General features: G+C 38.2%; 1 protein-coding gene across 1 annotated transcript in view; it reads right to left on the bottom strand.

Annotated features, from left to right (window-relative positions):
• The window catches only part of LOC140915190 (LIM domain-binding protein 3-like), a 45077-nt gene extending 23134 nt beyond the window's left edge, over positions 1 to 21943 (bottom strand). The window contains exons 1-3 of the mRNA XM_073354768.1: positions 21807 to 21943; positions 17659 to 17829; positions 2440 to 2579 (exon numbers count right to left, since the gene is read on the bottom strand). Coding sequence (XP_073210869.1) covers positions 2440 to 2579; positions 17659 to 17829; positions 21807 to 21943 — 448 coding nt within the window. The remainder of the gene's footprint in view (positions 1 to 2439; positions 2580 to 17658; positions 17830 to 21806) is intronic.
• Positions 21944 to 24935: the final 2992 nt, after the last annotated feature.

Here is a 24935-nt window from a genome sequence, read left to right on the forward strand (position 1 = left end):
ACTGACTCACCATTGCATGCAGTGGACTGTAGAAAATGAAGCCAGAGAACCAAGTCGCTACAATGGGAGTGTGGCTCTGTAAATTAGAAGACTTTTACCTCTGAAGAATGAAGCTCAGGTTGCATTTAGATGACATGAGAGAAATGGATTTAGTGATCTCAAGTCTGGTCCTTGAATAGCTGTCCATATTGCTCAGAAATGGAATAGCAATACATACTGCAGGCTAGGTATGCACTGGCAAAGTTTTGAGGGGAAGTTTCCACTATGCCTAATGGCACTATGTGACAGCTGGCTTTAAATCAGTGCTGTCGATCCATCACTTCCATAAACACCACAGAGCTGTTTTCGCAACCCCCATTCTAAGCAATAAATTCCTTGTTGAACAGTCCAGGTCTCCTGCCTGTAGTGTCAATTTATATCCAGAAATGTAGTCTCCAGTTGCTACCACATTAAGTAGCAGCAATATGTTGTAGAGTGACTACAATAAATTGCCTTTGGTCTAAACACTATTATTTTCTAACACATATGTAAAATACAGTCTCTCCTGCATCTGAAACCTTGGGGAGGGGGAGGTTTTGATTCATAAGATATTAAAATATCTCCTTGTGTTTGTTCTCAAGCTCCTACCAGTGGAGGGTGCTTTCTGCCGGGGTTACCACAATTTGCATTTTCCTCTTTTTCTCTCTAATAGATAGCATGAATGTTCTGAATGTTGGCTCTGAATTCCTCCTGCCCTTTGGGGAACACTATGCTCCTGTGGTACCCATGGAATAATATACATAGACAATATGAAGATTTGAAATAAGTACATTGTGTCCAGAGACCCATGCAGGGCTTGATTTTTAAAGCGCACATTTTAAGTCTGCAATTAGGGGCAATGATGCACAAAGACAGCTATCTGCAGAATTGCAAAAGAAGTGCCCAGGGCAATGGAAAATAAAGGCATCCCTCTGCCCAACTGTACACCTAATTTAGGGCCCAAATCCTGCCTGCAATGGCTTCTGAAACTCATTTACTTTAATGAGAGTCCTGAGTACTCAGGGTTTGCAGGATTAGGTCCATCAGGACTCTAACTGAACACCCAGTGTATCATCAGATATCCCAGAGATGTTTTAGGTATCCTCTTCTCTGTGCTCTCATCTGTATTATGGGAATAGATTCACTCTTCCTTTAAAAAAATGAATGGGGTCCTTGTTCTCCTTTGCAGGACAGCAGTAACTCCCACTGACTTCAATAGGATTTATTCCTATTGAGTGGTGAGAGAATACGGACTGGCATATGTAACTAAAAACAAAATTAGTAGAAGTTTAAAGCTTTATTGTTAATGATGTTGAGACCAGTGATGAAATAGTTCCTTTAAATAGCCTAAAATATGTCAGATATTAGCTGGGTTATGTCACATCTATACCTCCCCATGAGAGCTTTTTGCCTCTCTTCCCTCTTAATTTAAGATACCTTCTCTTCTCTCTCAGAACTTTAGAATGGATGAGGACACTGGACTCTTGGGATTTATAGGCAGATTTGGCAGGTTTTTCTTATTTACTTGGACTGCAAGATGTAAATCATCCTTGAAGCGCTCTTGCCAAGAGTACAGTACGTTTATTTGTTAACTGAATTAAGCATGTTACTGGGATGGATAGGGATAGAATTTTTTTATTGGTAAGTATGTTTAGATTTTTATGTCCTTATGGTTTAATTTGTGCAATCTGGGTTACACATATTTGGTCATAGTTGGTTTTGGAGGTTTGTGGTCGATTTGCTCCACTTGTAACACATTAATACAAAGGAAATTTAAACAAGAGTTAACACATTTTCTAAATAAGTTTATAATCAAATATACCCCCTCAATAATTGCATTTGCAGGGAATGGGAAGCAAAACATTGCAAACAAAGTGCTTTTCAAGAATACATAATTCCTTACACGTGGAAGTAAGTTTGAGACGCTCGATTTATGGCCTTACTTATTTTGCAATTATACTCACTCAATTTAATAGACTGTCATACCTTAAGCCGTCTCTCATTTGTTTCACTAACACATTTAGGTGCACAGAGGGTCTAGCATTCTTAAACCTTATTATCAATATTCAAGTGCACATAAGTTCCCTTGTTGCTTACTGGGTACACAGCTTGTGGTTTGCAGATGCATTTCAGATGCCTCGCACTGGGAAATTTAGATCACTCTGGTTTCTTGTTAACCCCCTCCTTTCTCCTTTCCTAAGTCCCTTTCCTCTGACAGTGTCTTCTAAGCCGAATTAAAACCCAACATAATTCAGAAGTCACAATATTAGGGTGGGTTTGAAATTAGGCAGAACAAATTAGCTAATTTCTAACATGGCCAACAGAATTTGGTCCTTTATGTGTAAAAAGGCCTTGCATTTTCTGCATAAAAAGCTACTGGACATTAGTATGGACGCTTTCACCTTTTTGAAATCACCTTACCTGGCTGGTAGACAGAGGGCCTTATGCTAGCAGTAGTGACAACTCTTGGTTTTGGAGCAGGAACTGGACTTTCACTGTAGCCTGAGGAAGGAGCGGTACCCTGGAAAACCGGTGTTGATGTATAGGACTGGCCCGTACCTCTAAAAGCAAAGCAAAGCTGTGAGCAATTTCCAGACATCAAGAGCCGCAGATTAAGAAATCAAGAGATTTGTCAGCTTCCATACCACCCCAAGGGATGCTTCCTTAATAGCACAGAGAGAAGAATGTGAGATTCATTAGCCTTTTTGGTCACTATAGGTGATGAAGGCAGCCAGTGCAGCCCCTATCACTGGCATTTTAATGACTGCTTTAAAAACAAATTTAATGAGGAAAAAGAGCCTGCTGTCAGTGTATCTTTAACATTGGCACCTTTACAGAATCAATCCCTTTGGTTGGGAAAACTAGCCAAATAGGGGACCTAATCAATCTCTAGTTTTGAGCGTGACCAACTGCAGGAAGATCCCATTTAGCAGGGGTTGATCATTTCAGATGTCAGGGCTAGGCATCTGAAAATGAGATTCTTGGTCCATTTGCCTAGTGCCTACAAAGAGGCTTCTCCTGGTCTCATTGAAATCAGTGGGAGTTTTGCTACTGATTTAAATGGGAGCAAAATCAAACACAATTCAGTGATTTATACTAGTGCTATGAGAACTGGTAACCCACGTCTTTTCAGTGGGACCAAGCACTTGGCCTTTGGAAAGCAGGGAGAAAAATGTATCTCATCTCTGAAACTAGCCCCTTTCCAGGTCTAGGATGAGGTTATAATCTATTCATTTATTTTTCTAATGTTTAAGTTCGGAGGGTTCCAAAAGCCTCTGATTTGCAATTACATGATCTCTCCCCTATGCTCCTGGATTGAGAAACTCTTTGAAGGATTCCAAATAGCAGCAGTGAGGGATTTCAATGCGGAAAGTCACCCCTGAGGAGTTTATCTCCACGCATAGGTGCTGCCACACCCCTGGCTTGAAGTGGCTTCCATCACATACAGGGTTTACAGTTTGGTTCAGTGGCTCTCAGCACCTCTATAAAAATTGTTCCAGCACTCGTGTCTCCAGCACTTTCTTACGGTACAGGTGATGAACCTGAGGGTATGTCTACACTTACCAGGGATTGATGCTGCTGTGATTGATGCAGCGGGGGGTCGATTTAGCGGGTCTAGTGAAGACCTGCTAAATTGACCACAGAGCGCTCTCTGGTCAACTCTGTTACTCCACTGGAATGAGAGGAGTAAGGTAAGTTGACAGGAGAGCATCTCCCATTGACGCAGTGCAGTGTAGACACCGCAGTAAGTCAACCTAAGCTATACCGACTCCAGCTACGTAACTGGAGTAGCGTAACTTAGGTCAACTTACCCCAGTAGTGTAGCCAAGGCCTCAGTTTGATAATAGTAAACCACAGCATTATTTGCAGCTTGGATTTACTGATCTTCACACTTGCAACCTTTTTACTTTAATTAAATGAGTTGAATGCAATTTAGTCTGGAGGACTGAGCACTGGACTTGAAGCAACATCCACTTACCTCAGAGAGGTCTTGTGAGGCATACATTAATTAAATATTGCAAGGTCCTACCAGTACACTGGGATATAAGATCAATTTTTATTAGGACAGCCCGTGAAATAAGTGGGAATAAGAATTTCTGGTTCCCAGGCCTATGCTCAATCCATCTCCTTGATCATGCTGTTTTTAAGAAACATAAAATGTTTGATGACCGCAAAAGTAGATACATTTCACTGAAGAACATTTTTCATGGCAAATATATTACCCTACTTATGCTATAAGACCAGATTGTCAAAAGTGTGGATGCAGCTGTCTGGGTGCACAAATTCAGATACATTCACAAAATACCTTAATTTTGTACACGCACCCAACCTCTAATGTTAATATTTAAATCAGTTGTTAACATGTGGATTAGTGTGCACACACATAAGTACATACACACCCATACTTTTTTGTGGTCTTGAATGTTGCACAAGTGTAGGTTTTGGAGATTTATTTTATTAGGTGCTTTTAAAGGGAAACAGGATGCTGGGGGAGAGATATCTGAGCCATGGGAATCAGTGAGAGGAACAGATGAAACCAGCTACATTTCCTCCTTCCCCGCTCACAGTGCAGTTGCAGACAAGTGTCTCCAGGGGAAGGGCAGAGCTTGTGGCTGGTTTCAGTGGCTTGTCTTCAATTGTTTCACAGAATAACAGCTCTCAGACAACTTCAGTGGTTCTTTGATTTTGCAGATCCTAGAGCTCACTCTAACATAGGGTGACTTCTCTGGTTTAGGTGCAAGAGTTCAGGGATGTTCCTGAGACCTCAGAAGGAGTCCCAAGAGCTACAGTTGTACCAGAAGGATCTACAGCTGTCTGCTTGCAAATCTTCAGCTTTATCTACTCAAGCAATCTGGTCATCTGGAGATGATTTCCCTGCTCTACCCCAGACTATGCCTGCTGAACAGTGTTTACAAACAAGGGCTGCTGCCCTCCCCACTCCTCACATTGTTCTTCCAGATGCTCTATCAGATGACTTGGCCATGTACATGGTACTCCAATCACCTAGCTCTAGCTCTCCTTCCCCTCTGCTGAGCAAGCAGCCTCCACGCAGGTAAAGAGCCCTTGCTCCTCTACGTACTGTGGAAGAGGAAATAGGCTGCAGACTCTCCAGTTTATTCAAGCCCCAATTCTACAACTACCAGAGAGTCAGGGATTAGATTAGACAGAAAACTTGCCTTGGGAAGGGGTGAAGAGGAAAACAAAGGAAAAGAAGAAGCGCAAGAGGAGAACAGGCAGAAGTCAGCAGATGTTGAAGTTTATGCTCTGCAGCAAGCACCTCTCTGCAGCAAGCACCGTAATCCATACAGGAAGAGTAAATTAAACCCTTGCTGGGGCTAAACAGTTCACTTGCTTTCCTCAACACCATGCTTGCTTTACAAACTCCTTTTTTCCTTCAGTCCCACTATTTCATTGAGCCTCACATGGGGAGGATCCCCCAAGGCCTCGTTCAGACTCTTATCCACATGTGCTGCAGGATTTAGGGGTTCTGACCATTGAGGCCTTGTCTACACTAGAAAGGTTTTGACAGTAAAAGGGAACAGATATCCTCGCAAATCCTCCTATTGGAGACACAACTTATACTGGAAAAAAGACAGCTTTTGCCCATCTAGCTTATACCAGTTCTCTGAATAAAATAAGAAATAAGACTCCCTCTCCCCCCCCCCGATATTACTGCGTTTACACATTCCTAGCTATGCCAATATAACTTAAGTGTAAACATGGCCTGAATTTGGTTCCATTGTGCCATGGAGAATATGAGGCACTGATTTTGACAAACTATTCTCATGAGTTTGAGTTTACTGTGGACTCTGCTATATTGTGCCACAATTCTGTAACTATGAAAGCTGCTCTCAATGACATAGAATCAAAATTCATGAAATTGTTTGCATTTACAGTTATTTCCTGTTGCTGTCCCCTCTTAAGTGTCTTATGCATATAGCTGCCAGCTGCACTGAACTTCAGTTGGAGAATAGTGAGAACTCACACAGAATCATTGCTCTTTTTTGTATTCTAGACAGAATGACTAAAAATCCCAACCTAAATACCTTACAGACAGTGTCCATTTAATCCAATACTGACACCAATTTTTTTGAAATGTAAGAGCTTATGGGACTCTGTTTCAGTGGCATCCTAAGGTTACTGGAAACAACTCAGTAGTAGATTTGGCCTTATGTGATGATTTCAAAAGGCAATAGTGTATGTTTTAGCCAATCTGAAGATCTTTCATTACTTTAAGCCTTATTATTCAAAGGGAAAACAGTTACACAAGAAACAGTGCAACATACTTACTTTTAAAGAATCTGATCAACACTTGCTGTGTACGGTAGGATATTATAAATTACATTTATTATAAAACCATATCTGAAATTCGAGTGTATCTGCCATTGCTGAGTATGTTCTCGTCTCATACGCCTGGGTTCAGTAGTAAAGACCCTTTTTAGGACTCTAAATTTGCAAAATGCATTAGGAAATCTGAGTCAGGTTACTCATGTTTAGACCATCATGCAGAAAAATAACTGCTTTGTCACTCATGTATTTCTCAATATCTATAGCACTTTAAAACTCTGCCCTAGATTTCCTTGTACTTCTAGGAAACTGGTGTCTGCTAAAGAGAAAATCACTTGGAGTAAATAAAAAAATTGTCTCCAAACAAACGAAAAACAACAGCACCACTGAGTTCAATAACCAACTATGGAACTGTTTATGAAGATAACCAAAGTGAGGATGCAGATTAGATTTAGTGATGGAGAGGAAAAGACTCCTGTAAGAGAGAAATAAAGCATTGAGCTACATCATTAAGGGTTTCAGTGAAGCTAAATCAGCTTTGGAAAGATTTACCAGCTGTAATTTCTGCCGCAGAAAGTAAATAGTGGTTAAGCAGGTGACAAAAGATATCCTGAGGACTGAAGATGATTTAATGGAACAGTAAAATGATAACATCTCTGAAAGGCACTGAAAGTGCCCAATCTTAACCGAATGGATCTGTAACAGACAATAACATGTGAGAGGAAATGAATTAAATACTACGTTTGAAAACTATTAGTCATCAGGAAAAGGAGAGAGGAGACATTTTTAATAAGATCACTTTTAGGTTAATAGTTCACGAGAAGTCTACTAGTAGCATTAAAGTGGTGTGTTAAATACTTTTAATGTGTAGTAGCTGCAAAAGATAATATTTTATACCTCTTTTTTGACTGGTAGCTGATGGAGGTGGAAGAATGCCGGTTGAAGCTAAAATAAGACAAAAGTTTGTGTTTTTATGCAAAAGAAAATGTCATTTGAAATTGAGAACCAAATATAGCAGGATAATTAGGGCATCTTATCCTTTAATGAGTTCCTTATGAAAAGGAAGTATATACTATATTCAATAAGCAGTATGTTGAGGCATGTTAAAGTACATGACATGCACTACTTTTCATCTGGGTTACAAAAACAATGTTTTACTGTTATTGAGCCAAAACCTGCTCATCTTATTCAGACTAGAAATCACACTACAGTCTTAATAAGGTGAGGACAATTTGATTCATTGACTAAAATGCCCCAAAAAATCACTAGCTTTATACATTGGTGTTAATTCTTTAGTTGTAGGATTTTAGTTTTGCAATTAGAGACAGTTTGCTTTGACATTCACTAAATACTAACACAAAGAAAAAAGGTACATTTGCTTTGTTTCAGTGTCCACAAATCTGGATACTCCTAAATTGCACAAAATCTTAGTAATGTGAACCTTGAATTGAAACATCACTTCTTAACTTGGGAGCTCAGCTCCACCATAATTGTGGTGAGGCAAACAGCTGTCCCATAATAAAGACAAGTGGCAATGTAAATGAAACCACAGCATCAAGCTACTACACCAAACTTTTCCCTGGTTATTTTCAACCCAGACTGCATTTTTCAGTTGGTGGAACTGTAAAGGATAAAAATAAAGGGATCAGCCTGCAGAGATAACACTTAAAAGTCTATGGAAGATTTGATCTTGTGAAATGATGGATGTATTTTTATAAAATGTTAAAAAATGAATGACAACAGATTTGTCCATCGGATTCATGTCAAAGTCAAGCTATATATTACGGGTGAAATCCTAAATCAGTTATAATCAATAGGAGTTCTACAACTGTCTTCAATGGGGCCAAGATTTCACCCTATGTCTTTACAATGTTATTGAACTAGGTATTTAGTTAGCTATCCTTTAAACCTTGTGAGATAGGCTGTGAAAGAGTCAGGTTAACATTACAGGCTTTAAAATAAGGGGAAAATATGATTAATCAATTATTAATGACAGGCTCCAAAAATAATCCTGTAATCCCTTTCCCTGAAACTATTTCTTGGGGAACACAGTGTGTTTTAACTGAAGGGAAATCATTAAAGAAACTGACCTCTCTCTCTTAGATCAGATTTCATTAGTTAGGAACATTGATTAAGAAGTTCCATGCTGCCACACATGTCTTGGGAGACTTGTTTTAAGTATCCAGGGAAAATCCATTGGCCTGGATTAGGCAACATGGAGAAATCTCCCTCCCATTGTAGCTGAGTAATTTTATGCATGAAGTTGAGGAGAAGGCTCTTCTAAGAGAAACTAGGCCTGTTCCAGATTTAAGGTGAAAAATTCGATTAAACCGGTGGAATGGACTAGATCGTCCCACAACAGCAGCAGCAAAGATATTACTGCCAGCAACTTCTTTTTTCCCTGAAGGTTTAGAGCAAAGATTTTTAAAGATGAGTGTCTAAAGTTGGTTTACTAGGTCCATATTTTAGCACCTAAATAAATTGCCTTGTTTTTAAATGAGAGCTGCTGGATGTTCAGTATTTTGAAAGATCAGGCTACTTATCTCGGTGCCAAAATGTGGATTTAGGAATCCAATTATAGGCACCCATTTAAAAAAATCTTTGGTATGCTCCTGAATGGACAGTTTATAACAAAAGAAACAAGAAGGTTTCTATGTAAAGAGAAAGAATCCAACTCCAGCTACAATTCAGCCCTCTGACCACTGGTATGGAGCTCTACCCCTTCAGAGTCCTCTTTACCTGTAACTATAAGGAAACTAATTTTATACAGGTTTCAGAGTAACAGCTGTGTTAGTCTGTATTCGCAAAAAGAAAAGGAGTACTTGTGGCACCTTAGAGACTAACCAATTTATTTGAGCATGAGCTTTCGTGAGCTACAGCTCACTTCATCAGATGCATCCGATGAAGTGAGCTGTAGCTCACGAAAGCTCATGCTCAAATAAATTGGTTAGTCTCTAAGGTGCCACGAGTACTCCTTTTAATTTTATACAGTTCATCTGAGGTCCCAGTTAGCTCTTCGGTCTCCAGACCTGCTGCATTACTGCACCTTGTACATCTATGGGAGATCTAACCTGGGAGTGTATCCCTTGCCTGCTGATAACAATATGAGGACTTAGAAACTTGTCACCTCTTGCTGTTCCATTTTGAGTGCAAATTAAGATTTCAGGGCACTAACATATCCAACTTCTTAGTGTAGCCCTCTTTGGGTCCCCTGTCTTGGGCTCAGATAATTGATTGTGGCAAGCTGTAATTCTGAATATGCTAATTTAAATAATTATTCTTTTCAATGTTCAGTTGTTTTTTAGATAGGGTGAGGGGGGCATCATGGTCCAGGATGCTACTGAGAAGCAGAACAAGGTAGTTAAGTAGTAAGGGAGTTTATACGTGCTCAAGGCAAACTTGCTTGCTCTCATTTCCTGATTAAGTTCCCAACCTTCAAACTGCTACATGCACCAGCAGACATTTTTGCCTATGTAGAATTCAGTGGGGCTGCACATGAGTACCTGTGCATATCTATTTGGAGGAACAAGGATTAAGAGTGATTCCTAAGTCTAAATGAAAAGGGATGTGAATAGAAGGGAAATGGAAAAAGGATCAAATAAAACACACTAATAAGTTTATAGTTAAAGGTTGAATTAGCGATGCAATTAATGCGATCAAAATGGTGTCTAGATCTTTAATTACTAATTAGTTGTTGCTACATATTATTATATTAAAATCTTATGTAATTAGCATGTGATTTGTAGTTTTGAGAGTGGTTACCTATCATTTTCAGAGCACAAATGGACATAATTCATTTTGAACCAGAATATATTACTCAAAAAGTTAATTGTGCAACTAAAGATTACGGAAAGTACCATGGAAAGTGAAAGACATCTGACAGTTACCTGTCCGTTAGAGTAACTGTTACACAGATGTTAATGACAGAAAAATTCAATTATCATATTTCAAACTGAAAAACATCCTTGCTGGGATTTACAAAACGTTAGTCTTATTTCAGGGATCTACACAAAGGAGTAGTTGCAGTTTCTTGATAATCTATCTTTTAAAAAGTATATACACACAATCAGCTAAAGAGCCATTATGTGAAAACCCACTTTCATTCTTCCTGAAAATCCTAATTTCAGGAATTTTTACATGACAATCTATAAATTTAAAGTTCAGTTTTTCAAAAGTTCTTAAACAACTATTATTTAGATAATCCCCTATTTTAAAACCCTGTTAGTGCATATGTACAAGATAGGAAGTAATGTAGAAGAGCTAACACTGCTGCCATCATAGTCTTCTAGGAGGATATTTTTCTTTTATAATTTAGTGTTTATTAGTCTGATTTTTTTTAAACACTACACTTTAAAAACCCTCCTGCACACAAGTCAATGAGAGTTTTGTCTAAGTAAAGATGGCAGGATCAGACCCAAGGAATTTAACACACTACCACTGTTGTATTTAAATACCAAAATCGGAAACCAACAAAAACAAACAAACAAAAGCTAAAAACTACCACTATTGTACCTGAACCCATACACTGAGAAAGGAGGGGGTCTTCAATCAGTGTGTTCTCATTACAACGTATGCTGGTACACTGCCAAAACTCAGAGACCCAAGTTAAAGACAATGTGTCATCCTTTAATATTTTAATCTCTGACACAAGTTAACATGTACACAAAGTGGGCCTGATTCTCCTCTCTCATACACCAGTAATTGTAACTCCATCAGACGTCAATGGACTTATTGCTGGTTTGCAAAAGTGTGAGAGGCCCCTGATGCTTTGGTTTGGTTTGTTGAGAGCAACAATACTGACAGTGAAGTTGATTCCAAAACACTATCGGACAAACAAATGTGGATAAATTAAAAATTGAAATAACAAAATAATAACATAATGATAACAAGCAGCCTATCACTGTATACTTGTACACATGTCTAGCATTAATGTGACAAAATGTAAAAAGAAAGAAAAAGCTACAGTTAGTCAATGACATTTCAAGAGAAACTATTACATTTTGATTTGGGAGTTTCTCAGCAAATTGTGTAATGCTAATTGAGCCCAAGAATTTACAGCTTTCTGATTTACTCTGTGCTTTCACTCCAGAGCATGATACTGTTTAGGAGCATAACTTTATTGGACTGATCGTTACTTAAAAATAAACCAGGAAGATGGCAAAATAATAAAGCATTCATAGGAAAAATTGAAGTTAAAAAAGATAATTGTCTGCAGTGCGACTATTCCAAGGATCTTATATAAGGGATAGAGTGCTGTCATCCAGTGACTAGACATTTAGAATGGACACAGGTAATTAACAGCATCTCATCCTGTTCAGAGTCCGTTAGAGATCCTTATTGACTAAGGCAGGCAGTTTCATAATCATAAAAACAAATTCTGAAGTGATTTTAACCAATTCCTTAAACTGGAGAACTGACAGTTTTAAAGCTTGGTGTCTTCTTTCTCTTCCCTACATCAGTAACCTAGGAATAGAAATCAACAATGCACAACAAATCTGTCTTTTAGCCCAAGTCAACCAGTAGACATGCATTTCTTACTTAAGGTTAGGCAATAAAAACAAACTGGTGACAACGTTACAAACTGAGCCCAGAAAAAGAAACATAAAAAGTATTTGTGGTTTTATTTTTCTCCCTTCCCACAATGTTGTTCATTTCCATTTAGATGAGATCCCTCATTATTTTCTTGGAGGAAAAGAGCTGGCATCAGTTTGTACGGAATCTATAGTTGGCCTCATGAGCAGTTAATATACCATGGAAGTAAGTAACCTTACTAGGATTGTGCGTACACACAGTCACCAGATTTGCCCTCAGTTATACCAGGCTAAGCCTAATGCAGTTACATGGGTGTAAATGAGAGAAGAATTTGGACCACAGTCAAGAAAACACACATCAGATAATTTTTGTGTCTCAGGATTTTAGATTCAGGTGACGCTCCCTTAGTTTTATTCATGAAGAGCAACTCACCCATCCAACTAAGTCTGATTGCAGAATTCAGCTCTGGGATTTTATAGACAACAGACTAGACTTGCATTGCTTTTCAATGAATGAATCCCTCACTTGGAAGAAACAATTAACAGAGAACCTTGGGAACTGGGTTGTTCTGTAACTCCTACCTGGATCAATCCACCCTTCCCTGTCTTATCCATACTTCAGTAGATACGGTGCCTGAGACAGGACTGTGAGGTCAGTCTGTGTGGGTAGTTTTAAGAAATCACTGACCTGCTATAAAATATTGTTGTGACAAAGTCTTTCTGAAGCCATCACATTTTTTCTGGATTTCTTTCCCTCTCATTCTGATGGATTTATCAGTGACTGTACACACAAACAGAAGTTTTATATCCTACCTCTCTCTCGCTGCTGAGTGATGCCTCACAGCCCAGCAGTTGTGACAACATAATGACTTCTCTGGCAGTTAAATGTCAATGTCAGAAGCACTGGATTGTGGCATCGCTGAACAAATCAGACAGCAGGGAGAAGCTGAGTATAAAGGAGACAGCTTCGGTTTATGAACAAACAATCTTAATAATCAGCTATGTTAATAAAATAAATGCTCCTCGGAATAGCCTGAAATTTGCATTACGAAACTTTAGAAAGTTACTACATGGTTAAATGTTGGCAAGATCAGGCGCTAAGACCACAAATATTTGGAAACAGACCAATTCTTTGAATGGAATAAAAAGTATAAAATAGTGGGACAGGTGTAATCCCTGGTGTAAAACCAGTAACTTTAATGGGATGAACATGGTCCAAAGTATCTAAAACAATTAGATGGAACAAACTTTCAGAATGCTACATATGGATGTAGCCTCACAACTACCTAGTACTCCTGGAGTTAAATCCATGCTCAGGATATGGAGAAAAATGAATCCCTAACTCTCCAGGCAAGTAGTCTACAAAAGGAAAAATGCACTGGTAGTTTTGCTGTATATTGTATTGATTCCCTACCCTGGAATGATTTAGAGAGGGCCTGAGATATTGTGCACAATAAATGTAAAAATAAACTCAAAGGAGAATTCTTTGGAGCCAATGTGCAGTTTCCACTCCAATTACCTCTGCTGTGGACTAACAATGAGCAATTGCTTCTAAGCTGCTATTTGCTACTTGCTACAAGCAGCTTCTGTGCATCTATTGTTCCATACAATCACTATTCTAATCTGTTTCTGCTTTCTTTGCCTTACGATGGGAAGCTGAGTGGACTCGCACATTTAGGAGTCTCTTCATTTATCCATGTCCAAGTGATTTTACATCCGTAACTCCCATTAGGGCCAAGAAGAATCACGCATGCAAATCCCTTTTGCAACCATTTTAAAAAAGATAGTAGCAATCTGGAAGGCTTGGAATGCAGACTGACAAAATTTTGATGCAGATTTCCTGGCTTGCAAGAGTAAGTGCCAGGACTTACATTTGTTTACAATTTTTGTTCTGATCTATGGATAAGGTTTAATTACAAACAGAGAGAAATACTTCCCATGAGCTTACATGGCAGCTAGGACCACGTCCTCAAAAGAAATAGCTTTTGATGCCTAACTATATGTAGTATTTTTTTCCCCAAGCAAGTAAGAGATCTTCTTTGGTAATTAAATTTTTTTTGATCAATCTCAATGATCCCAGACCCCATTCTCAAACAAATAAATTCTAGTTAAAATCAGCATTCAAGCGAACAAGATAGCCCCAGCACCATTTACAAGTATAACCAAACACAGAGTTGGATGCAAATGCAGTAAAAGAATTCTTTTGGAAAACACTGAGCACCAACCCTTTGAAAAAAAGGCCTCTAAGATGTCTCAAGTTGGACATCCAAAAGTAATGGAGGCACCCAAAATCACTGGTCACTTTTAAAAATCTGGGTCATACACACAGAAAGCTAAAAATCAACACTTATCTGAATACATGTAAAACTCTTTAGTGAAGTGGTGCAATGTCAATAAGAGGACCCCTTCCAAGATATTGAAGGTCTTATGGCAAGATTTTCCTCTCCTGGCAACATCTGGCTTCTCAGTGAATTCCCCTAGCAATTATTTTGCTGTACTTTATATATATATATATATAGAATTAATCCAGTGACCCATTAACTTTACATAAAGTGAAAATGTATGTACCAGATTAACACATCAATTAGTTCTTCACTTCTCCACATGAGTTCTTACAGCTCTGGTTGCTTTTATTTTATTTATTTATTTGCAATGCCCTTGGTTGCAGATTTGACCTAGGACCTTACTCTATTTTTAGAAGTTAATGGGGAAAATTTGAAGTCAATTGTAGTGCCCAATGAGACAAATTCATCTCTGGTGTATTTCCACTGAAGTCAGTGGAATTACACCAAGAATGAATTTGGCCTAGTTTGTTTTAGCTTGCTTAATATGGGAACTATAGAAACAGATGGAGTGCTTAGTGCACATATTTACATTCCAGAACCAATAATGATTTTCCATCCCAGAGCTCTTTCAATTCTGCATTGTTGCTAGAGAAATGACAACATATTGAAAGGTTTGAGATATGCTTGTGGGTCACTTATGTTTTCTATAATATAAGATTTTTATATATAAAATTTCCCCAGATTTAGCCTTCAAACCTGTGTGCTCTTTTCACTGCAAACAATGCCCTGAGGTGATTTCTGTCTGTTTTATGTTGAGATAAAGCACACTTGGATAATTATTATCTCAACTACATTACTGACTGACTCAGTCTCTCTCATCATCATCATCATCATCTAATTGTGCTCAAATAATAAATCTTAAAATCCATTGCCTTCTCTACTGTTCAGCCTGATTAAATGTAAATGCTCCAAAGCAACTAGGAAAGCCTGGCAGAAAGCATTATGGTAGTATTCTTTGTTTCTAATGATAACTATTTCTAACCCTTCTCCCACCAGTGATCTGTCATTAGTTAATCATTGTTTAAAATACAATAAAAGTAGGTCTGATGAACCTTTAAAAACGGGGTCAGCTGGTCACATTATGATCCAAATTTTTCACCAAGTAAAACACAGTTTGGGGTTGCCACCTCTCTTAATTAGACAAACACCACACAAACAAACAAATTTGAATCTGACATACAACTAGCTGTATGAGCTCTGAGAACATATTTTAGTCATATACTTTAAACCTAATACTTGAAAGATCAAGGTTTTCTTTTAGCTTGGTTTTAATTCAGATAACATTAAAACAAACAGGCTGCTCCATGGAGTAAATTTTACTTCTCAATGTTCTCTCCCAAGCCAATCTTTTAAGAAGTTAGGAACCTCAAACTGGAGTGAATAATGAAGAGTGAAGACAATCTAACTAAAAAGAAAAATGAGAGATGTTTGCAAAAATACCTAGACTGAGCAGAGATAGCAGACGAAACAGTGGAAGCTGCTAGTGACATGTTCTTGGACCCAGGGAAAGGTTTAGGCTGTGACAGAGAGCTGGGGCCTGCAAGCACTCTGCAGAGGACACAGTAAAAGCATGAAAGCATGTACAAAAGAATGTTACAAGGAGAACAAGAATGGCATCTCAGAACTGAGCCATGTATGAGTTCAAGTATAAGACAACCACTCTATAGTTACCAGCAACACATGTATTTTCTATGGAATACATCTGCAGACCCACAGTATAGCATAACCAAGCACATTCCTACAGAAGACAAAACACATAAGTTACAGAAAAAATATTAAAACAGGACTCTCTGGATAGCTCAGAAAGGTGGTAGTTCAGACAAGTATTTTGTTTGAAGGCATACATTTTTACCCTGTAAGGACCAATATATTTGAATCAGAAGTCAAGACAAACATTTCAATATTCAGCTAATGCCAGAGTAAAGAGGACAAGGGTCTTATGGTCATTTTTGTTGTGATCAATCCCAAAAGGTTGTTTATATTCTTACCTATATGGAGTAGGGATTTGCTTTTTCAAGAATGTGTTATACACTTCATTGTCTTCGTGCAGCAGTTTAAGTAAAGATATACTGAGGGCTAAAATTATTTAAACAATTATTGTATGTGAAATGCTTCTCAAGCAATGATGTTATCAATATAATTAGGAAAATAGAGTGTAGTACTTTGCTTGGTCTCCCTTTGCTGGCTGGATGTCTGGCTCTATGGCATCAGAACAAAAATACAGAGTCAAACAAAAAGTATTTTGAAAGAAATTTGAGATATTAGTAGCTAAAAAAAGTCAGTATTCATAAATATTTTTCAAGTGTCTTGGTGAGAGAATATCAGGTAAAAAAAAAAAGCTTTAGAACAGAAAGAACATTTCCTACCAAATTATGCAATTTTAAGATACTGTAGGTTACATTTTGAGCCTCTATTTTTTGAGAGTAGTTCATATTATTGAAGGGGAGACTTTTTGTTCCTGGCCACTTAAAGTGGGCTAAAATGTGCAAGGTAAATGATTTTCAAAGCTTTTAGGAGCAAAAACTGTAAAAGAGAAAAGAAAAAAGATAAAACGTAAATTCATTCTTATTCTTTTGACAATTATTATGTAAATGGCAACATCATAAACTTCACCCATTTTTCCCACAGTCTGAGGAGTCTGTTCACCCTAGATATACATGTATAATTCTCAATATTATACAGCAATTATGAATACTCAGTGAAGTGAGAATAGACTCTGAATTAATATCTTTGTTCCTTTTTAAATCTTGTATTAATTGTATAGTAAAATCTTATTAGAAAAAACACAGTTAAATAGAAATGAATCAACTTAGTGCCTTTATAGAGAAGTCAACCACCAAATGAATGGATCTACTGACATCCTGTATATGGCACATCCCATAATACTGAGATCTGTCACACTACAGTAAATATCAAAAATCCTACTATACACAGTGTGTTATCACCCAAAGGGTTAAACTGCATTTTGCATTTTCTTCTTTGAACTTCTAAAGGGCATTGTCACTGTTTAGGTATATTAAAATCCAGATGGATCTTTGTAGTAGCTTGCCTAATTTATTAACCTGTTTATTTCTTGATAATTTTAACACTGCTGTAATGCAATGTAAAGGATTTTCACTCGCTATTTTAATTATGAAACTTTGGTGTCCTCACTACTGGCGACAAAACAGTTCTATTTTTAACATCAGATTTTCTTTTTTGAAAATGTAAATTATATTCCTCACTTGCAAGTATATTTGATTAATTTTGTCTGAGATCAGTTTGCATCTTGCAATTTCCTTCCAAACAAAAATTCAACACTCCAACAACAAACAACTTCAGAATACATAAAACTAGGCAACATATTTTCCCGATATTCTGCAAACTTGGATAAAGTTCCGCCCCCCACTCCCATGTACACACACACACACACTCACAGCACTTCTAAACACCAAACAGGGAGACATCTGCAAAAAGACAATGCAAAAAAGCATTACCTTTGGAAAGAGGAAGAGAAGGAATCTTGTACTACAGAGATAGGAGTGGCTGATGGTGGTGTCATCTGATTGGACGTGTTTTGAATAGCAGTAGCAGGCGGATTGGCTGAAGCAACTGGTACAGGAACAGAGGCAGAGCTGGTAGACACTGGCACATGCTCAACAGGGGTACTAATTAGAGTTAAATTAAATAAAACAAGAAGCATCTTAAAAAGGTGTATGTTTACTGTGTAAAGGCACAAAACCTACTGTGTTTGGCCCCAAAAGCTGCGAACAGAGTGACAAGCTGTAGTACTGGGGGGGAAAGCACAGATATGGCAGGTCAAAAGCACATTTGTTAAGCTTTTTCTGTAGCTGCGTTAGGACTAAAATTAGGTTTAATCCTGAGTTCAATAATGTTCTCATTTGGGTGAAATTCATCCCACAGCACATAAGGCCTTACTGCCCAATCCTGGTCCCACTGAAGTTAATGGCAAAAAAACTCCCAGAACGTGAGACTTAGGTGGTTGTGAAGAGGACTGCAAGAACCCTCAGTGCTAGAGTAAATTTCACTCACTTATGCATAATGTTAACTTCCGGATCAGAGATTACATTAGGTGGAAGCATTAAAAAAATTAGATTGATGAAAGGAAACCAGTTGTACAATATCATCATAGGCCTGAATAAACAGAATTGCTACAAGTTACTGCTGTTCTGGATGTTACTGAGCAGGAACTATCGGGTGTAATCTCCTCAGTGCAATGTGCAGGGTGGTACAGTGCTAGAGAGCTAATTATGGCTCAGTCATTCTCTGCTCAGCACTCTTCATCCCACTAAAAGTTCGAGTAGCAAGCCATATCCCTGACATGCCCCGCACCACCCCCAACAGCAGGGCTGAAAGAAGGGATGGGGCAGCATATGAGTTTGCTATACCATTCCTAAGCCTGCTTGGGAGATGAAGTTAGTTTCTGCTCCCTTTGTCACACAAGTGGAGCAGGAGCAGACCAGAGCAACCTATCTTCCCTTATCTGATGACAAAATAGGCTTATTGAAACCAAAACTACATCTAGTCTTTTTGAGTACAAAATATTGATTGTAACACTTTATTTAGGCACTTCTATGTCCCTCAGCACAATGATACCTGAACACCTCTCAGTTGTTAATGGATTTTATCTTCACAACAACTCTGTGAGGTGAGGAAGTGTTATCCTATTTTACAGATGGGAAATTGAAACACAGTGTAGATTAACTGATTTGTACAAGGCTACAAAGGAAATTTGTGGCTCATCTGGGAACTGAACCTGAGTCTCCAGAGTCCCAGGCCATCGCCTATCGATTAGACCATAGCCCAACATGAATAGCATATGCTACATTGAGGAGGAACTCTCCAAGTCCTGGACTGAAATGTTTTAATGACACATGTAAAAAACGGAAGGCAAATAGTGAATTTACTAGCCAGCTGTCAGTAAATGAAATAAACACACCTAAGTCATTTGGAACTATCCCATTTGAAAAGGAAACAAACAGAATTCAAAACAAAGAAACAGGAAAAGGAAACAACCCCCATCTCTTTCTCTTTATATGTTGTATCTACCATTAGCTACAGAATGAATAAGCTAGTGAAAATATCCACCACATCGACAATTTAGGTTTTCAAATTTTTCCACAGAAATTTTCCAACCTTCATATACATATGCAAAACTCAGATCTAATCCTCATTGTTCTTGATGCCATATTTTAACATGCTGTGGATTCATTTGCCTCAGCCACTATCCCAATACATTATGTATTATTTAAAGCATATAACACTGTAGCTGTACAATGCCCTGGCTTCAGAGTTATGAATGCAATACCATGTTTACAGATAAAAGAAAACACAATGTATTTGACTGTCTATGCAAGCAGTGTGGTAGCTGCATTTCCTCTTTTTGGAATGGATATCACACCAAAGTGGAGATACTCTAAATTTTACTCTTATACCTTAGGTTTGGCAAATTTGCATGGACTGAAACCATGCCTCAAATAAAATGAGATTTACTGTATGTTTTTTCTTAAGAGGAAACATAAATGAGCAAGACAAAAAACCATGGGTGAAATCCTGTTCCCACTACAGCCAATGGGAATTTTGCCACAGGCTTCACTCCATGGCTAAGAAGCCTGTGGTATGGTTATTCAATTTTTGTAGTGAATCTTTTAAATGTGAGCTGAAATACATACCCAATAATTAATCAAACAAAGGAACACTAAGAACTTATGTGGACATGTACTTGTGTGTGGGCAGGTTTGAGGCGGATGGGCATGTTATAGTAGATATAATAAAACTGAATGCAAGCACATTAAAATACATTATAAGGACATCAAACAATAATGTTACATGTTTTGAAGGTTTCTTTACTTAAGCACTAGAAATCTAAAAGTCACATAGGCCTGAATCCCTCTCCTGCAACTGCAGATCACTAGGATATGCATTCATTATTCCAGAGAATAAGAAAATAGTTACACAAAGCATATATAAATAGTTAAGTCAGAAATGTGATCTTGCTACCTTTAACTTCTGCACTTTGGACCTAATACTTTGTTTACTTCTACCAGTAGAATCCAGAGTAACTTCACTGTCTTTACTGGAATCACTCCAGCTTTACCACAGTGTAATGACAGCAGAAATTGGTTGTTCCCTGTTTTATGAATGCTTGTAGTTGTGTTGAACAATCAGTTTTTGGATTAACCCCTACAAAACCTTAGACTGGAAATACTGTCCCTACTAAAGGCAATGGGTGGTTTGCCATTGACTTCGCCAGAGCCAGGATTTCACCTTTTGCAGGAGGAACATTTCATACACACAAAAGAGCAAGCTGTAGAAATATGTAGCGATTTAGCAAGTCTTTCTTTTTTGGGTAGAAATAATAATACTCAGCACGTATACAATGTCTGCAGCTTGAAAGCTCTTTATATACATTAACTCTTAGAACTCTTCTTTTTAGAAATAGGTAAACAAATCCAAAGGGAATTCTGCCCTCAGTTAATATGTTCAACCCACTGAATGGGTGCAACTTGGGGCAGAATTCAGAGTAACCAAAGACCACCATGAAAATCAGTGGCAGAGCCAGGAGGTTCCTAGCAGTTCTTCAGGTGTCTGCTGATTGACTAGGGATGAAGTCATAGTTTATAAAATGAAATAGCTACTGTATATCAGAGCATGAATAATAATTTTATGATTAAGTACCTTAAAGTGATTTACTGTTATTTCCTTACTGGTTCTTCTCCAGTTCACTTTTAACCAACCACCCCATTCCATCAGTCTTTACAGTATTTTATATTTTAAGGGGATAATCAAAGGAAATGTAAGTTCTTAAATAGCTCAATATCCTTAATAAACTATAAAATGAAATGTTCAGCATGGTAAAGTTATATGGATGAATATACACACGCATGTACGTATATTCTGTTACCATTTTGATGTTCACACGTGAGAAGGAACACAGTTCAGCAGAGGTTAAGCAGATGATAATGATTAACAACCATATTTAAAACACACGCACAAACACACACCTAAAAATAAGTACAGATTACACTCCTTTACCTGAGAAGAGTCCTAGCCCTATGAAATTCCAGGTCTAAGAGTCTTGCAATAGTAACTAAAGAGCAGGTTATTAAAGCAGTAGTTAGTCTCTTTTAAGCAGTGCACAAAGTTGTTTTTGTTTCAGGTGCTCCAAAGAAATCTCTGGTAGGATAAGGATTGAAATTGTAGGGAAGATAAATCAAAATGTGCAGTCAAAGAACTAATCTCTTCTATTGTAGCATATGTTAATAATGGAATTGCTGGAGATTGCATTTATAGTAGAATACAACATGGATGTGTTTTGGACTTGCATTAGTAGAAAGAAGAGCTCTATTCAAATGCCAACTGAGCATCCATTCAATAGAATGGTTGCTGTTTCTGTGGAGATGGTTCCTATGTGACTGTCACCTGCCTGGTGGTAGAGGAAGCCATTCAGAAAGTCACTTACAACAGGAAGCATATGAACTAAAAGCTGGTGAAATTTATAGTACTTAGATATTTGACTTTTAGGCAATGGGATTTTTCATATGAAAGAGTTAGAGAATGTTATTACAAAACCATACCAAAGCCACAAGCCAGGTCAGTTATGGAGTTACATGTTGCAGTGTACCTTTGATTATTGGATGAAGTCAGAGGGGCTTTCTGGCCAGTCCTGATGTAACTGGCTTCCCTTTGACTTGAACCTGTTCCAAACCTCACGGAACCCTTGGAGGCCACTGGCTTAGCTTTGTCAATGTTGGCATCCATGGTGCGTGACTTAGGAGGATGCCAAACACTTGAGGTCACATACTGTGCCACATGATGAGAACCTGTAGGGCTGGGTAACAAAGATTAGAAGGGTGTATGTGCATGAGATATATTTTTAACCACATTACCAGTTGCTTAAATGAATATTAGGTCTTTGAGAGTGAAGAAGAGTTCCAGCCAAAAAAGTAGCCAGTGCTTTTAAGTGAGAAGTGTTGTATTTGTTCCACTTAGTTTTCTGAGATCCAAACGCCTACCATGTAATCTAACGAATGGGACATCATTTCAGAACATTCATGTCTACCCCTCTGACGTAGGACTTAGAATGTCAATGCACTGGGAAAGGCCTTAAGGAAAAAGAGTGAGAAATTGCTGAACCTCAGCACTAAAAAAAGCCAGGTTAGCTCTTGGTTTGATGAAGAAGGCTTCAGTTTTCTGACTGACATCTTATTTGGGAAGAGATTTACATCAGCAAATCTCCAATGTCCTCTTATTTTATCCCTTAAGTCCCCTTTGATATCACTGCAGAGTCACATGTGAAATCATACCAATCTTCAATGCCGTATTAAAGACTATGGTCAGGAGTCGTTCTGAGAACCAGGATAGAGATCTACAGGTTCATTACAGTCTTCTTTATCCTTCAGCTAAAACTGGAGACCACATTATTGACATCATAGTATCAAAACAAGACCTAGCAGAAATGAGACACTGGAGGTGAAGACATGTTATAACACAACCAACCATAAGTGACTCAGTAGATATAGTGTGACACCAAAACCAGACAGACGTCTGAAATTGTTCAAGGTAGTCCAACAAAGAGAGATTTGCAGTTAAGTTTCAATGAAGCAACAGTATAATCTTGTGGTCAGTCCTACACAAGCAATAGTGTTAGCTACTACCCTTCATTCCCTGTAAATGTGGTTGCTAATTATTTCATATATCAACTCCTTCCCCTTCTGTTCCATCTTATTGGTATGATCCAGTCAACTGTTGAATTTTTTTTCCTTACTGGGAATGCCAGTCACGGTTGGTCATGTTGTTAGTGGTGACAATCCTCGCACTTACTCTTATTATAACTCTCTGTAATACTTGTTCAAATATGGTTATTTTAAAAGCTGACATAAAACCTTGTTCCATGTGGAGTAATTAAGATATCAGAGGAAGTCACTGTCTTAAATCTTTATTTCTATGCTCTGAACTTATGAAGAGTTGCTATGCTCTGATAAATAATGGCAGTGCTTCATCCTAGAAATAGCTGCATTTCGTGTTTGGTGCTGAAATTATTTTTATCTACATCTACATAAATGTATATAACACAGATATACACGTAGATAGATTATGAATTTTGTAAGTGCATTGGAATCTTTTGAGAGGAAAAGCACTATATAAATGCAAGAAAATACTATATATAGTATGGATTCATATCTTTTTAATCCATGATCAATACAACTCAAGAATCAGAGTTAGAATTGCTTTTAAAATGCCAAGAAATTCAACTAATTTAGATTTAAAAAAACTGAGGAGCAGCTCAGACCACAACACTGGAATCTGATTAAAAGTGGAAATGGTCCTTGAACTTCTGGACTGTTCGCCTCTGCTGAATAACTATAATATTGAACTTCAGAAACATGGATCAAATGCTGCTTATTTTTCTGTTTTCTAGAATTAAAGGTAATGTGGTATATTTTGCACATTTCCAATGTAGTCTGCCACCTGGCCAGGAATCTTTCAAATATCTGCATTAAAATGCACACCTCTAGCAAATCATCTCAGCTGAAATACCACTATAATGCATCTGTTCAAAGAGTGACTACATCAGATGCATTTGTAGGTAAAAACTTTCTGTGGAAAGTCCGAGGAAAAAAGAATACATGACAAACGTTACCTGTTTTCAGCTGCTGCAGCAACATTTTCCTTGCCACTGTGAAAGGAGGGGATACAGTGTGAATAAAGCAAGTGCAGGTACCAGTGGTGGGGGGAGAAGGAAGAACAGCAGCAAAAGAAGGCAGAGTGAGGACAGATGTTTGGTTGTCAAAAGCCTTTTAGAGTTATGTTCTCGATGTTTATGACTATTGTTGTTGTGAGAAATACCCTAGAATCAATTTTTTTTTCTTTTTAAGAATTAGATAGAAAATGTGCTGGAACCCAGATGTGTGATTTTTTTTTACAAGCTTTCTCTTTGTTAATTGTAGGCAACTCTATTTCATTGTTAAAGTAAAATGGAGGCTCAGCGACACACTAAAAATCAACCGCTCTGTGTATTTGGGGGAAGCTTTGGCTTCAGTAATGGCCCTGTTTAAAAAATAACCCTTTAGTATCCCAGTAGAACATACTCATGTGCCAACTCCGGTTTGTGAAGACAATCACAGTGAGAGTTGGTTTGTCCCTGGGTATCCAATGTTCTGAAGCGGTAACCAGTCTTAGAAAAGATGTGCACTACCAGTATGTGCTCAATGTGAAGCTGTTGTTTTTTAATGGCTTACAGGGACTCCTACGAGATGGGCTGCATTACATGTCTGGGCTCACTTAAAAATGCAATTCATCCTGCCCAGTTAGGCCCTAAGGGACAAAGCCTAGGATTGTGCCTCCGCAGTGTGGAGCTCAACTGGAGCTGAGCAACATAGTGAGGCTACATGCAACAGAGACCCTTGTCAGGTTCCTCTTCTCCCCTCCCTACCAAGCATTTACTCTCCTCCTTCCCCCAAAAGTATCAAGTTAATTTTGGGGGGCAACGAAGGAAGGGAAGGCGTCTGGGGCATCTCCAGCCCTGCTTTCCCCTCAATGGTCCTCATGCTGGGGAAAGAGACAGACGGAGGCAAAGAGAGCCACTTGGAGGGGTGAGCTGGCAAGTGCCTTTATGAGGCGCCATTTTGAACTTGTAATACATATAAGACTCCCATTTACTTTAATGTGAACCACACAGGAGCTGAAGGACAAGACACTAAGGCCCCAGTCTAACATCAATTTAAGTCAAATGAAGGATTCCCATTGAAGT

The sequence above is a fragment of the Lepidochelys kempii genome, chromosome 7 (genome assembly GCF_965140265.1).
Source record: "Lepidochelys kempii isolate rLepKem1 chromosome 7, rLepKem1.hap2, whole genome shotgun sequence".
NCBI classification, from domain to species: domain Eukaryota; kingdom Metazoa; phylum Chordata; order Testudines; family Cheloniidae; genus Lepidochelys; species Lepidochelys kempii.